Source organism: Vigna umbellata, chromosome 8 (genome assembly GCF_029865625.1).
Source record: "Vigna umbellata cultivar VRB3 chromosome 8, Vumbellata_1.0, whole genome shotgun sequence".
Classification (NCBI taxonomy): domain Eukaryota; kingdom Viridiplantae; phylum Streptophyta; class Magnoliopsida; order Fabales; family Fabaceae; genus Vigna; species Vigna umbellata.
The window spans coordinates 37179231-37196653 of record NC_142172.1 but is presented as its reverse complement, the minus strand read 5'-3'; the positions used below and the strand labels follow the sequence as shown (position 1 = coordinate 37196653).

The following is a 17423-nucleotide window of genomic DNA, read 5'->3' as shown; positions in this document are numbered from 1 at the left end:
TTGAAGGGAAACTGGAGAGCATGGAGCAGAGACTAAAGAACATGGAGTTGTCCCTAAGGAGGTTGAAGGCAGAGTTGAGTGGAATACGCCATGAAGTCCAAGCTCCAAATGCGAAGGGATTGCTAGAACCGAACGATAGTGGACTAACGGATCCGAACATGAGCGAACTGCCAGAACCGAACGATAGCAGACTGTTGGAGCCGAACGTGAAAGAACGGACAGAACCTACAGAGAGAGGACTTACCGAGCCGAACGGGAGGAGACGGCCAGAACCGAGCGTGAGAAAACTACCTGAACCAAACGGTCTAGTATTGGAAGGAAGAATGAAGGCTTTGGAAGGAAGGGCAAATGGAAGAATCAATACCCTGGAGAGAACAATGGAGTCTGTGAAGAGATGGGCCGACAAAAAGAACAGGGGGCTTGTAGTGTTTGGTACATTGGCAGAAGGAAGAGAGTGACGTGAAGTACTGAAAGACATTGAAAACCATTCCCTCAGGGCTTATGATTCAGGAGAAGTGGTAACCAGAATGCTGGACGAAGAATGGAAGACATTAGAGAAGGTTTTACCACCACCCGAACCTCCAGACATGAATTGATGAGGAGCCATGAGATCAAGCTCCCCGTTTCCAACCTTGAGGACAAGGTTGTTTTGCAGCGAGGTGTAATGTTACGATATAAGGTAGGGATAATAATAATGGTTGGAAAGTATATGAGCAGAGAGAATATTTAGTATAAGTTAATTATAGTATATAAATATACTATAAGTTAATTAGAGTAAATAAATATATATTTAGCGAAATATTCAATATAAGATATTTATAATTAAGGATATATGCTAGGATAATATATGGAGAAATATTTATATTAAATATAGGGATATTTATATTAAATATTAAATATAAGGATATTTATATTAAATATTAAATATAAGGATATTTATATTAAATGCAGATATATTCTAGAGAAATATTTAATAAGAGATGGGCGGGAAATAATTAATATAAATAAAGTTAGAGTCTAGGGTTAAAGACATGTTTTTGATTATTGAGTTTTGTGACAGACTTTATTGTCTTGTTTATTGTCTTGTTTATTGTCTTGTGAGGGAGGTTATGCTCTCAAAGTAATTGAAGGAAGTTATGCTCTCAAAGTAATTGAAGGAACTTATGCTCCCAATTATTGTTTATCCTTGTTTATTCAGATATTACCATCATTAAAAGAGATTCATTCATCCACTATCATTCGTTTATTGTTCTGTTACGTGTGAGAGAGTGTGAAAGGTTGTATTTGGCTAGTTTACCAGTACGTAACACAATCAGTAATGCTTACTCTCGTAATGATCAAGCGCTGTTTAAGGAAAAGAATCCTCACATTAACATGGATAAAAAGGAGGAACGGTTTTCAATATAATATTTGACTTTGTTATTTATAAAGCAACTTATAAGTACCTCATTCTCACATTATGCCATAATTGGCAAGAGAATGCAACTTACAGCAGCACGGATGCAGAATCTTCAACCACACGTAAAGGAGCTTTTGAAATGGAGGAACTGCACACGGTATAAGATCAATAACCTGCGTATGCAAAAAAGACAAACATTTCCAACAAATAAGGTGGTTTCAGTAAAAATTCCACTTAAAAAAAAGGCTAAATCAAGTGAATATCAGAAAAGAAATTCCCTCTTGACTAAGCTGGTTGTGGTGGTGTGACAGTTGTTGATCAACATGAATTTTAGTATTGTCTCGTGACTGTGAAGTTGATCTTTCTTGCTGAACATTTTAACTACTTTACGATCGATGATTCTTTCCCAGTTGGCATGAGTTATAATGGTACATTTCTTTTATTATTCTTTAGATAGAACTATGGAAGGATAAAAAGAAAGAAGAAGGAAATTAAGAGAACAGTTCCACACCAATCCAATAGTTGCAGGTAATAGGACATTAATTCAGATTTAGTTTTTCTACTAATGTTCTTAATGGTTTCATAACTCGTCTCTGTTTTGGTACCAGTAAAAAGGATGGAAAATGTTCTTAATGCTTTACCCAGCTAGATAAAATTGTTTTGCGGATCAAATATTTTGGTCATATTTTCACCAAAACTTTATTGATGAAGATGTAATTTTGATCATATTTTTACTCTTTGCTATCTCAAATTGTGCTATTAGTTGGAAAACTACACCTTATTATCAAGAAAATCAAAGCTTGAATAAGTTTTAAGTTTTAACATACTGTCTATTTTTGTTGAGAATCAGAATCACTTTCCACCTATTGCTTTGATAATTTCAGATCTTTCTTTACATACTAGATTACGTCAGCACATTTTTTTTTTGCTTATTCATGTGAGAAATTTTCTTCTAAATGTTGCGTTCATGTCTTGCTTGTAGTTTTCTTCTCTAGTATTTGAAGTAATACTTTCTCATGACATAATGCGTATAATGACTGAAGAAATTTGGTACAAAGTGAAGCAGCTAGGAATTAATTGTACATCCCACTAAAACTAATTGACTGAATAACGTTTAAGTTGTTTGACAGGGTAAAGAAAGTAAATACATTTATAGAACAAGCCACATGAAAAATGTGGACCATAGTGTGAGAGTGAACGAGGCACAGACATTGGTTACTAGCATAACAATTGAACATTCTGTTTCACCGGCTCCAAATAATTGAGTGATTGTACCTTCCAGAGTCACAAAGTAAAATATAAGTATTAATTAGTATGTATGAAACGCTAAATTGTCACAATAATCTTAATCAACTTACTTATGCTTATTGCAGGTGGAAGAGCGTATTGAAGGAGTAAAATAAAGTGGTATAATGGATCTTGGTGGATAATACCATAACGAATTGCACCTTTTACAATGAAAACACCAATAATTGGTAAGGCAATGTATCTAACCACTATGATCCCCACAAGAACTGAAGGCTTCAGTCCTGAACGTTTTAGCCCTGTATGAAATTAGCAATCTTTCAGTAAAACCTTGTTCATCTTCAGAACGCAGACATGACAATGAACATCGAACGATGATGTTGGTTATTACCATTTAGAAGATTTGCTCCGACTAACAAAGTCATTGCTGGAATGCATGCGTCCCTGCAAAACATTACTTACTATTCTGAACTTTGATCGTGACAGAGTAATACATTTTTGAAGGTGGTGATAGCAAGAGGAGGCAACTTACCCCAGCATGGATGCAGAGTCTTCGACCACACGAAAAGGAGCATCATCACCAACAAACATCTTTTTGAAAGGAGGAACTACACCAATTATTAGTCCTACAAACTACGTATAGAAAAACCAGCGTTGTCAATAAATAAAGTGGTTTCAGTAACGCTAATAGTGATGTATGAATACATGATTTACTCAATACTCCAACTTGCATCATGATTCAAACACTAAACCAAGGGATCCAAACAACTACTACCTCCATTACAATTTTTAACTACGTTATTTCGTTGACATGTCTAACATGTTTTCTTAATGATGATGTTTTCCTAGTTTGCAGAGTACAGTATACTTGTCTTATTTTGTCTAAAACATTTGAGACAGATTTATGGGGAGAAGAACAAAAAGAAATCAAGAGAATAATTGGCATACCGATCCCAATGTTGGAGGTGCTAATAGAATCTTCAAATTGAGCCTTTTCACTAATGTTCTTAATGGTTTAGTAATCTGCTTTTCTTTTGATACCTGTAAAAAACAAATGGAAATTGTAATTGACTTCATGAAGGAGTACAACACAAACGAGAATATCATAGTTGAAGTTCAAATGCATGTATAATGTATCAGAACACAGATAATGCATCCATATTTCAAAATATATCAGAACACAGACTAACCGTATCAGTTTTAAATGGAGTGACAAGATCATTGGTCTGTGGTGCAGTAACCTCTGGTGTACTCGAATGGTTTTCGAGATCTGCTTCCATTGCTGACACTGGACCTACTGTGGGACTATCAACCTTGTTCACATTAAAATTCCGGCACGAATATACGCGGATAATTTGGTACACAAAAGTCCAAATGTAGATGTTTGATATCTGGTAAACCAAAAATAGAGAAAGGAAAATCTTAAATCAAAACTGTTATGTTTTGTGTATGATGAACCTACTCAATTATACAAATGTGGCAGGTTAGATTGCCTTACTGCCATGGACAGAGAGGCATATGACATCCCTTTTGTATTACAAACATTTACAGCTCCAAAAGGACTACCACTTTCCTTGCAGACTGCTGGAATTATGATGAGAGGCATATTGCCTTGATTTCCTGTACTCATATCAAATCTAGAACAGTGAGAAAATTAAATTTGTATGTCTGATATATATGACTCAACATTGGCTTGATCTGATCTATCAGATTAACTACTCAAAATCAGTAAGTGAGCTACCTGCAGCACAACACCCCAACACAAGGCCTTGCATATCAGGAGCTGCTTTTGTTATTTTCAAACACAACCATCCCAGTGCTGTCCCGATGATAAACGTCAAAAGAATATTCAATGGCATGAACCACCTTCAAAGTTCATAAAATCATCTCAGCTAGACCAGTTAATGAGAGAAATAGATGGAAAATAAAATTGAAAATTCTGCAGAGTGGCAAGAAATCAACGTACACCATAGCCAGGCTCTTAAATGTTATAGTTTTAGCCAGGATGCTGCAAATCAGAGCCGGTGTGAAGACAAAGTATACCAGCTGTGAAAAAAATTCACTTAGTTGTGAGTTACCAAATAATGTCCTCTCTCCCTTACCCTTTGTTCCATCAAGATAAGAAAAAAGCATGAAGCCAAAACATTTTTGTCAATGACATTATGATTCTGCAATATACAGCAAATATGAATGAAAAGGGTTTGATTGAATTCTATTAAATACAATGATAAAAAATCGTTATTCTGGTTTGACTTAAAACAAATGTCGATAAATTTTAAGCTAGTGTCATTAAGTAATCGTTATGAGAAGTGTGTAATACTACGTTAAAATTATGAGAAACTAAAATGTTAAGCCTAAAATGATGTAAGAAAAATGAAAAGTAATTACAGGAAAAGCATAGATCATAGGAAAGAAAAAGAAAAGAAAGAAGAGAAAATAAAACATACTGCATTCAAATGCTTCCTAGCACTCTCCCTGAGTATATTAAAGCGGTGGAGAGCAAGAAATGTGCCAAGACCAGTAATGATGAGCACCTTCAGAACTGGAATTAGTGCAGTTGTGAAGAGCTTCCACAACTCCATTGTGTCTTCTTTCTTTACACTATCCCACAATGGTGCAAATAATATGTTTTATGAGCTTCACGATATATAGTTGTATATGAATCAGCAACCATCATGCTTCTATAAATAGGATTTTGCGTGGCACATGTAACCATGTAGCAAACACTATCATTGAAAAAATATTCCATCGCACTGGCAGCAGAAGAAGAGTGATTCCAACATGTTTTTAATAAATTGGGAAGAACAGATAACCCCACAAACTAAAAGTACACGCACTCCCGACACCAACGGTGAATAAATTCCTTAGAGAAAATGTATGTATGGGTATAATTGAAAGCTATTGGAGTGTGAGTGAGTACAAGTTCGTATGCTTTTGTTTTCTTAGTTTAAATTTCTTTAAAAACTATATGTACACGAACACACACTTTCCACCACCATTTTTAAACTCTAATATTATGTTTAAAAATTGCATAAAGGTGTAAGAAAACAAACGAATGAGAGTGGTGAATTTATGATTCATATTGCTTGCATTTGCATTGTGACCCTCTGGACTTAGAGATTTTTATTCTCGAACAATCGAACGTGGAAAATAAAAGCATCGTTTTGTGTTAGCCACTGTTTTAAAATGTTCTGTGAAACTTAGGCGCATGTTTCATCTTTTATTTTACTCATTCATTTACAAATTAGCGTCCACAAATAATAATAAAAAAAAAGGAACTGGATTCTTGAAGCGTCAGCAAAATATGATCCATGAATCGAACTCAAAAACATATCTTACACTAAGAAACTCATTCTCAAATAACAATACTTCAACTTCTTCAACATACTAGTTTTATTCCATAATATCTCACCATTTCAACATAGCGGGATCAAAACTTAAATAAATATATATAATTAATAAACTCTTCTCACTTTATTCATATTTCACTTAATCCATTATCATTAAGAATATTGTTATCAAGTTATTCTTTACTCTCATTCTCAAATCAATGGAAAAAAGAGTAAAGTCTTAAAAGCTATATTCATTTTTAACTCTTAATAATTGATTATTCCATAGTTGTTGTTTTTTTCTCTATTCTTTTATACGGATTTTTTTATATATATTTTCCGTTTATAGCATTTTTTACTTTTTATTTTTTACCTATTTCTTTGAGTGAGAGTAAATGATAACTTGATAAATTAAATTATTTTATTGTAATTCAAATTAAAAATATTTTTAAAATCTTTTAAAGAATAATTTTGCAATGTTACGTTAAGTCAATTCAATTATATATTTTTAACAAAAAAGTGGAGGACAAAATGTAATATTTATATGCTTCAGGAAAGAAGGATATAACTTATTTCAACGATAAGTTAAATTGATTAGATATACTTTTCAATATGAGATGATGACAATGTAATACTTCCAAATTTTGGGGCAAAATAATAGATAAGTACAATTTACTCATTGGATTATAATAAGGAACTAGTAATTAAAATCAATTCATATCCTATGACAATAAGTTTTTTTTGGTAACGAGATAAAAATAGTTTAATATTTGAATTCTAAATGTAGCAAATAGTTTCTAATAAATAAAAAAAATACATCCTAAACACGGGGTAGTGCTTAATATTAAAGAAACTGTGATGAACATGATATAGTAAACTTTTTTTTAAAGAGGGTCTTAAAGTTATTGATTAAATAATAAAAATATTAAAAATTATATATAACAAATATTATAAGGAAAATGAGATCAATTACGAAGGGAGGTAATGGATTAAATTCTAGTTGATTGCTGATGTTTATGATGTTATACTATTAAATATTAATTAATTAAAGTTAAACTTTTACTATTAACTATAATCACACATTTAACACATACGTTGATGGATATTTATTGTTAATCTTGAAACAAGAGTTCAGAATTTATAGATTGCATTTATGGTCAAGGAGTTATTACTTGTTATATACATGTAAAGGCATTTCAATAAGCAACTTCTGATAAATAAATCTTTTTAGCATTAAAAATCACTATCAAGATGTAATATAGTACATTATATATAGTTTAACTAAAATAAAATACTATACTTTCTATAAATAAATTCCTTTTAATTATTCATTTGTTGATAATTTTTTTTTTGAAATTTTTCTAAATTGGACAAATCCTTATCGATATTTAAAGTTTGACTTTACATAAAAGAAAACTAAAGAAAGTAATTACAAATATAGTATGCGTGACTCCCATTCCCATAAACATTAAAGGAGTAAACCGAGAAGAACACTTGTTCGAATGTAGGAAAGGATCTCATCTTATACTTTTCTAATAAAACGTTCCAATCAATAGCATTATCTTTAGTCCATTTTACAATTTCATTTTTTTGGCCAAGTTTATCTCGACTCGATGACTTTCATATTGTCTATTGCAATACCTTGTTTAATAAGAAAAACATCTCTAAGTAAAGTTATATTGGTTAATTAAACAAAAATGTTAAGAAAATAAATTTCCAATAATTTTAAAAATGGTTTTGAAAAGTTAACATAAATTATTGATAAGTATAATATCACTATCTAAATTTATTAAATTCCCTAATTTGTAATTCGTGGGACAAAGAAACTTTTTCACGCAAAATACGAATTCAGCCATAGTCACCTGTTTATCTCTATTTTATTTGGTTATTTTCTTCTCATCTGATCAGACTTAATCCAAACACGTAAGTAGAGAAGATTATACATAATTAATCATCACCTTCTGAGTTGGAGTCCACCTTAACATGGAATATTTTGGATAATTATAGAGAAACCAAACTTCAGAACGCATACTTTTAAAGGAATTAGTGTTTTTCTACGACTAATCTATTAGTTTTGAAAAAGCATTATATTATCTCTCACACTACAAATCCACAATTAAAGGCGGTATATTAGTTATACCATATGAAGTTCAACAAATATTAATATAATCACTGGGAAGAAAAATGACTTGATATTAACTTTTAGTATACAGACGCACTGCCATAATCAAATTTATCTTTAAATAACATTTATATATCAATACATCTCAAGATAGAACAAGAGTCTATAAAGAAAAAATGTACATATGCAGCAACTCAATAAAGCATATAAGAAACTGCAGAGCATTGCAGATTAAGATAATAATAAATACAGATTCTTGAACACATACAGTATGTATATAATATATAATATATAATATAACCTTTGATTTATTCCATGTATTGCAGCGTTCCCTTCACGAAAAATTATGGTCAGAGATTAGTTTAAACTTACAACAAGAAAGATTTTGATACTTAAAGAGAGCTTCAATGTTTGTTGGATGCAAAAGGAAATGGAACAACGAGACGAGGATAAGTTTGAGTTCCGTAGGGCTGAAAGTTTCCTGCGACATTGATTTCTTCAAAAGGGGGACAGTTTTTGCCATTTGTTCCTGGGATGTAGGTGCAAGTAGAAGGTCCTGAGGGAGGCACTGGACCCTTGTCTAGAGACATAAGGTTCAGTTGTTTTTTCATGCTCAATACCCTACCAGCTAGGTTTGGCTCAACATGAACTGCAAGAACCAGAATAAGCGCCAAAATAAAGTTTAGAACCTTCATGATTGTGTGTTTGAAAACTGTAGGAAGCAAGACGATGGATGAAGCATCTCAATGGGGTGTAGGTATTTATATTGGTTGCCTTTCGTGTTGAGTCATGCTTTTATTTTATGGTTTGCTTTTCACTATCAATATGTATTTTAGTATTTGACAAAAACGCATCAGATATGAATTACTCACGTGCTGGATTAATTAATAGTACAGAGTTTTGAGAAAATAGAATCATGATTATCCATTAATTCTTCCACGTAAATGATGTTTAGCCTAATTAAATGTCATGTTAAAAAGGATTTAGACATGATAATTGATTTAACTTTGGAGAACAAGTTTGGATAGTTAACCACTTTCTCTCTTTGATAAAGATCAGTCTACTTTGAGCAAGAAGAGATGGTCAACTTTGAGAAGTTTCCTGGCTCTATCATTATAGTAAATGACTAAATGTAAGTATGCACAGTATAAGTACATGAATTATATACTATTTTTATACTCTAATACAAAATGAATGTCTAACATTCAACGTCACTCCAAAAATCAATTAATGTAAAAAATATCATAAAAATTATCAACAATTTTTTTATAAAAAAAAAATAAAGAATGTGGCGTGGAAGAAAAAAAAAACTCACATCATAGCATTGATAGATGTTAGTTGTGAGCCAAACACCATACGAAGTAAGACTATGCACAAACTCCGTTTCAAATTTTGCTTGGTTCCAACTAGATAAGAAAATATTTTAGCAAAAGAAAAATAACGCGAATCTATCTTGTAATTAAAATATACCTTGGAGCAATATTTTGAGAAGTACATTAAAAGGTTTTTCTCAAGAGATTTACTAGGAGATACAATAGCAATTTCACTAGAGACAGATCTATGTAAGTAAATATCATTTGATCGGATCTAAAAATTTAAAAGATAAAAAGATGATGAAAAATTAAAACCAACAAAAAGTGTATTTGAATATATGTCTGTTTGTTATTAAAAATAATATAAAAGTATGGTTTAAAGTTTTTTGAGTGAATTAAGAAGTGTAGAAGGTTATTGGAGAAGGTGATGGAGGACATTGGAAAGTGGCACAGGGCTTTTGTGATGCAAAGCGAAGAGCACACGGAAGCATGAAGAGGTGTGAAAGCAACCTTAACTATTGATGAGAATAAGGAAATAAAAAGTTGGTATTTGGTGAAATTATAAGTGGGGTTGGTACTCTGAATCTAATTGCAAATCACTGTTATTACGTCTGAATCTTTAAAGCCAATGCAAAATAGATCTCTTACACACACTCTATGTCAACGGAGTGAGTGTGTACCTCACAGAATAAGATATTAATTTAGGGATTGTTTAGTTAATCAAATATCAATCTTTTTACCTCTTACCAAAACAATGTGACGGATTTTGTGTGAGAAAAAGTCTCTTTTACACTATTTGAAAGCTGTTCATTTCCATTACATAATCTGTACCATGAAAAGATAGGAAAAATAACGTTTCCTTTACAAATATTTCTCTTAATAAAATAATCATTTATATAAAACTGTAACATGTATATCTAAAAATAAAATAAATACAATTAAAGTTATTATTTTATATCAAATGTGTTTTCTTTATTTAAGGAAAATCAAAATAAACACAGATATTGTTATAAATTTTGTTCATCTGTACCGTTTTTTTCAATGCATCAAATTGTTTACGAGTCTTAATATTTTTATTTGTTCTTTATTTTTATAATATAAAATATTATTTTGATAATTTTTTTATATAATTATGTTTATTTGTCATCATTCTCATAAATTTTATGATTGGATGGGTATAAACACGTTTCATTTATATAATAATTTAATGTCATTTTTAAATTTTATTTACCACTACCTTATATAGATTCAAATTCAAGTTATGTCTAAATTTAAATTATCATTAATTTATTTTTTATGCAATTTTATTCAAATAATGTATTATAATTTTTATTAATGTAATTAAAAAATATTATAAGTAAGAGAGAAAATAAGAGACATTTAACATATTTTAAATTTGAATATCTATTTTTTATAATTTTTTAAAATTATTTTTTGACTTTATCTCTCCTCTAAAAAATTAATAGAAGTTTTAATTATCATAAAATTTAATTTATGTGTAATTTCATAATTTTTTTATTGATTTCATATCTTCTCTAAAATAATTACATTTTTTTTAATTTACAAAACATTTTGTATTTTTTTTTCATAAAGTAAAGTAAAACACTTATAATAGTTTATATCAAGAACGATTATATTCGTTCTAGGTTGGTTAGTTATATACTTGTTAAACTTGTATTTTTTATAATTAGTGGAACATCTTAAATATATTTAAATAAGAATCGAATATAACTCAATTTAAAGCAAACTACAATAAAAACAAAAACAAGTATAGTTTACTGTTTTTGTTTTCTAAAGATTGTTTTATAAACTTAAATGTTTAACAGTTACATACCGTTTAATTCATACAAAGGAAATTAATCATTGATTTGCGAAAAGATTTAACTCTATTTAAATCTCCTTTCTAGGATTTTTTGTGTTACATCAAAGTTTCATCAACTAAAAAATTTTCCAATCACATTTGTGTTGGTTACAATAAATCAAAACTAAAACATTGAGAATTTTAATTAACTATGTTTATAAATGAAGTAAAACAGCTTTTGTGTTGGAAGTCTCTTATTTCACCTTACAAATAAGTTGTATAGGTTAACTTAGACTTAAAAAAGCTCACTTCTTAATATTTTGAATAAATATCTGTGCTTCCACTCAGAACGCTTACAATATCTTCACGGATTGTTTTACATAGAACAAATATATGTTAAGTGGGCACTATTTTATGTCAGAAAAAGATACAGATTGATTTTCTTCGAGCATTTCTGACATAATTATGTTTTTTACAAGAATTTATATACAAGTTAGATTCCTACATGATTTAAAGTTATGGTGAATGGAGTCCAATGCTTTTTATTTTAATTTGTGTATTAATATTGTGAATTGTTTTATTTATCATTTTAAGACGACATTATAATTAGTCTTTATATTCATATTATTGAGTATTCTCCCATATTATGCTTCTAGATAATCTTTTTCTCATAAAACATTGAAAAATTATATATGATAAATGTTATAACGAATTTATTTTATCATATTTTTTACTATTAATTAGAAATAAAAGGATGTATAGATATGAACAATATATTAATATTTGTAGAATTTGTAATTTATTGTTCTCATTATTTTTTTAAATAACAAATAAGTCATCAATCACCACTTAAATCAATATTTTTTTGCCGACAGCAGAACCTCTGATATTATTTCATCAGTACCTTTCAACTAGATCAGTACTATGATTGAAAAACTTTATAGTGGCTACGGCTTCAATTGGTTCAGAAGTTTGAATTTGTTGAACCCTTTTCACTCAGCGCGTGATAAAATTAATATATTCAGTTTTGACATATCAATAATTTACATCTTATTATAAACCACACAAACTGATATATTTTCATTATTCGTTGAAGTTCCAAAAGACTGAAACTATACAAAAATATCATAAAATTAGTAGGAGAAAACCTATATATATATATATAGACACACACAGATACACTCTCATCATATTATTCTTTAAATAATTATTTATTAATATATCATAGAACTGAAATATAGTTAACAAGAGTGTGTGTATAAAATACCAGCGTCTTATTTTTGTAAAGAAACATATATAAATGGGCTATCGATTCCAACATTAATAAAAACTGCAGAAGATTAGAAATAAACTTAATTAATAATGATAGCTAAATTAATTAAAGCAATAATGATATTGTTATAGAAGAGAGGTGGATGCTTCAATGTTGATCGGTTAGAAAGACGAAAAGCAGAAGATGAGGATAATAAGTTTAATGAGCACGGTGCTGAAAGTTTCCTGCGACATCCATTTCTTCCAAAGGAGGACAGTTTTTGCCACCGGTTCGGGGGATATAGGTGCAGGTAGAAGGCCCTGAGGGAGTAACAGGACCCTTGTTGTCTAGGGACATAAGGTTCAGCTGTTCCTCCATGTTCAATACCCTACCACCTAGGTTTCGCTCAACATGAACCACAGCAATAACCAGAATCACTGCAAAAATAAACTTCAAAAACTTCATTGTTATCTTATGTGTGTTTGGAAACTGAGGAAACAAGGAAGTTGATGAAGAATCTATATGGGAGTCCAGGTATTTATAGTTGGAATTCACGACTCCTCCTTATATTTTGAGATTTAGTTTTCACTACTGATACGTCATATTCTGATGGTGTATTTTTACTTCAAAATCTTGGTTATCACTTTCCTTTACTTTATACCCACGTAATTGATGTAACCTAATTGAACAGTTAAAAGGGTTTATATCGAATATCATAATTAATCTCATAACTACACAGACAACAAGTTCTGACTTTGTTAACTTGTTCTCCTTCATGTAGATGAACCGTCTACGTTTTCAATGAGAACATGCAGAAGGTCAAATGGGAACTGTATTATTATGAAATGACTGAATGCGACTACAAATATGGATAGTGACAACATTTATATACATAAAAGCATTGAGTGATTTTATTTTAACAATACATTTTCATCGTATGTATCTTATAAAAGGAGAAAAGTTTGTTCAAAAAATTAAAATTATGAAACTGAGAAGAGAAGAGAGAAATGAATAATTTAATGACCTAAATTTGTTTCATATTAAGATGAGAAAGTATCTACAAGTGATTACAGGGTTGAGATATATATATATATATATATATATATATATATATATATATATATATATATATATTTATATTCTTTGTTGATAAAAAAAAAATAGATAGTATGAGACTAATTTAAGCATATATATAAAATTGATGATTAAGACTTGTAAAAGCAAGTTTATAGTTGGTGGGGACATTCCAAACAGGCAAATGCATATTGAGCGCACACGCAATGAAGCAGATCCTAAATTTGGCATATCTTGAGGTGCAAGCACCTTGCATAGGAAAGTGGGGTAGGTATATACGCTGAACTCATGCCAAATAAATTACTTCCTACAAAATTACCTCATCATCAATACTCAACTCTTTTTATCAATGCATCACTATACTTTTGCCACGCCTTTCTTAGTGGATACAGTAGAAAAACTATGAGTGACTTTACTCATATATTAGAATTAATTTTATTTAGTGATAAGTAGGACTCAAGACCGATTTATCTACATTGAAATTTAAAGCGGATCATTTACTTAGACAATTAGATAGATGTAGAGAAAAGACGAAAAAGGAAAAAAATAGGAAAATGAAAAAGAAAAAAGAAAAAAATTTGAAGCTGTCAGAAATGTGGTTTTGACGATGGGATATAAGTGTCTATCATAGACATTAGACTATTTTTTGTTAGGAATAGTTGGAATAATATTTGATACAGAGGGTAGTAAAAATATTTATTCTTATAGTTTATGCTATTATATATATATATATATATATATATATATATATATATATATATATATATATATATATAATTTTAGAACTGTCAAAACGGGTAACCCGGCTCAATTCAGCCCGGCCCACTACAGGTTCGTGAGCTAACTTAATCCGACTCATTTATTAGCGAGCTAAAGAAATTCGAACCCAACTCAGCTCATCACGGGTTGGTGGGTTTCATTTAATTATAAGTTCTTTTTTAAAATAAAAAAATTATAATTTTTTTAATTCAAATCTAAATAAATTTCACTCTACAATGATGTTAAACTTCAAAGACAATTCAAAATAAATAAATAAAATATCATACAATCCAAGCTTAATCCAAAATCAATCACAAAAGGCAAACAAATAAAATATTGATAACATCTATAATATTAGAGTCTTGAATAGATAAATCTATAATATTTTTTTCTATTGAAACATCTTTTTTTTTATCTCATCTACAATATAATAAAAAAATGCTAACTAATAATATTCAAACACAAAATAATAAATAATTAAATTAAATTAGGTGGGCTGGTGAGTCAACCCGGCTCATCATGGGTTCAACCCGAGTAAGCGAGGTTCTAAGTGAGCTAGGTTGAAAATTATCCCGCGTAAAACAATTTACATTTTATTCAAATCCAACCCGATCCAAACCCATGGTGAGCCGGATTGGCTCGTAAGTTACAATCCATTTTGACAACACTATATAATTTTATATCTAGTATTTAATCATAAATTTTAAAATCATTTAAAATATTTTTAAATATTATTTAAATATTATTTAATAAAATTCAGGAAATTATAAATAAGTTTAGTATATAGTTCTTGTTATATTTGTTCCATTGAATGATGATGCATAAGGTATATCTCCCATAATCCCTCGAGCTATCGTATATAATCCCTTGTGCCATCGTGCGAATTACGATAACATAATAATATACCACCTAAACGGTTAAAATATTAAAATATTTTAATAAAGAAAACCTTAAAAAGAAACATAACTTTGATTTTTCACTACGAATAGAATTATGTAAAAGTAATATAAATATCTTATCACACGAAATTAATATTTTCATAAATTTTTAGTATTATTTATTTTTAGTAGTTAAATAAACTTTTTTAAGTACACTAATTATACAAATTCTTTAATTTAACGTTAAAATCCATTTCTTTAAGCTTATCTTTTATAATTCTTTTAATTATTACGATAACTCTTCTTTAAGTTATTTTAATTTCGGTCACGACAATAGTAACCAAGACATTCTAATTGGTTCTTTCGCAAGTAATTAAATAAACTATTTGTACATCATAAATCTCAACATAATGAAGAAGGGTCCATACATAATAGTATTGGCAAATTTTCCCATATCCAACATTATAGATATAGCATAAAATACAGAATATTAGCAAATGACAATAGTGATAAAATATAAATTATAACGAAAGATGATTTTGCTAGAGTGAGATATACAAATGTTTGAATTATTCCAATAGAGAGTTAAGTTCACCACCAATGTGCGCTCTGAGCTTAATAAATAAAACTTATAACCAGAGGCTTCCATGCTTAAGAGAATTTCAATGCTGACTAGTAGCAACACCAGTTGGAACAACAAGACGAGGATAAGTTTCAGTGTTTGCTGCAACATTCATAACCTCCTCCAAAGGGGGGAAGTTTTTGCCACCGGTTCGAGGCCCTGATGGAGGCACAGGACCCTTGTCTTCTACAGACAAAAGACTCTGTTGTTCCTTCATGTTAGGTTTGGCTCAAGGTGAACCACAGCAAGAAAAATAAAGGTTAGAACTTTCATGGTGTGTGTTTGAAAACTGAGGAATTAAGAGAATTAATTGATGAAGCATCTCAGTGGGGTGGAGGCATATTTATGTTGGCAGCCATGCATGGCCTTTAGTCTATTAATTGTGTCTGACTTCGTGTGCTTAGTTTACAGTTGAATTTTGAGTATTGACTATGTTACTTGTATTTAGTGTTTGACAAAATATATGTTTAATACCACACTGAAAATTAACACATGCATGCATGAATTAAGAATGTAATCAAAGGAAACTTTAGTTGGTGGGGACTCCCCCAACAAGCACACACTGTTTTCTCATGCAGACGGCTGAAAATACTCAGATGTGTTATTATACTGTATATTTATCCAAGTCACTAGCTTTTCCGTGAAAACAAGAAAATAAAAAGTTGGTCAGATCCTACATCTGGCAGTGTTCTAGTATGTGACATAGGAAAGTGGGGTGGGTGGTGTGAGTCTATCTCAAATACTGCTATCAGAGATGAATCCCGAGATTACGTTAGCTAGTGATAAAGTGCACCATCGATACCAGAGTTGTGGTCAATCTTAATGTACATGTCAATCCAGCAAATCAAATATTGAGGATTATAGAAGTAATTGTTTGATCGACGTAGGATTCGGAGTTTGAAAGTTGGATCTATGAAAAATGAAAAGTTATTTAAATTTGTTCGAGTTCAAACGCAAGTTATATTTGATTTGACTTGATGCGAAATCAAACCTATCTGCACTGTCAAAAGTGATTAGTTTGATCTTGATGCAAGCAATTGAGATGCAAAGTGACACATAATTTCAGCTCCTGAAGCAAGCACTGATAAGAAAAATTGATGATTATACTCACAGATATTGAAAATTAATGTTACATATATATATCAATATATCAAATTTGACATATAAGTTAATATTTAGAAGTTAATCAATCATTTATCGCCCTTCCAAATTCAATTCAATATGTTTTAAGAAATTCAAAAAATAAAAATAAAAATACTCAAAAATAATTTAGGTTGACAAATGAAAAACACATCAAAGTTGAAGAGCTCTCACCTTAAATAAAATAATTCTTTGATAAAAATTTACAAAACAATGAAAACAAAAGTTAATATCACATCAAAGTTGAAGAACTGTCACCTTAAATAAAATAATTCTTTGATAAAAATTTACAAAATAATGAAAACAAAAGTTAATATCAATTGTTTTGGTGAGTTCAATTCCCTCGCGTGTTTTAGTAATAAAAATTAAGAATAATTTATATACATTCTTTTAGTCTTCTTTCTTGTGAATATTTTTCAAAAATAAAATCTTAAAGTTACTTTCAAATTTTGAAGCAATTAATATTTTAAATACAACTATTAATTCTAA

At 30.0% G+C, this 17423-nt stretch overlaps 1 protein-coding gene across 2 annotated transcripts; it reads right to left on the bottom strand.

Moving 5' to 3' along the window:
- Positions 1-1432: 1432 nt before the first annotated feature.
- Positions 1433-5307, bottom strand: LOC124846767 (protein PIN-LIKES 3-like). 2 transcript variants are annotated; one of them, XM_088096961.1, is made up of 11 exons: positions 5092-5307; positions 4611-4690; positions 4386-4510; positions 4143-4264; positions 3835-4035; positions 3593-3685; positions 3177-3277; positions 3036-3088; positions 2758-2943; positions 2548-2674; positions 1433-1572 (listed from the first exon to the last, which is right to left on the bottom strand). In XM_088096961.1, the coding sequence occupies exons 1-10, from the start codon at positions 5224-5226 to the stop codon at positions 2550-2552; spliced, it is 1221 nt and encodes a 406-aa protein (XP_087953087.1). In that variant the 5' UTR covers positions 5227-5307; the 3' UTR covers positions 1433-1572; positions 2548-2549. The 2 variants fall into 2 exon arrangements, with proteins under 2 accessions (XP_087953087.1, XP_047180068.1); XM_047324112.2 differs by lacking the exon at positions 1433-1572 and having other exon boundaries at positions 2458-2674.
- Positions 5308-17423: the final 12116 nt, after the last annotated feature.

Coding starts and splice junctions, on each gene's coding strand:
- LOC124846767 (XM_088096961.1), bottom strand. CDS start 5,226: ATGGAGTTGTGGAAGCTCTTCACAACTGCACTAATTCCAGTTCTGAAG. Junction 4,691..5,091: donor CTAGGAAGCATTTGAATGCA/GTATGTTTTATT, acceptor TTTTTTTCACAG/CTGGTATACTTTGTCTTCAC. Junction 4,265..4,385: donor GTTGGGGTGTTGTGCTGCAG/GTAGCTCACTTA, acceptor ATATGAGTACAG/GAAATCAAGGCAATATGCCT.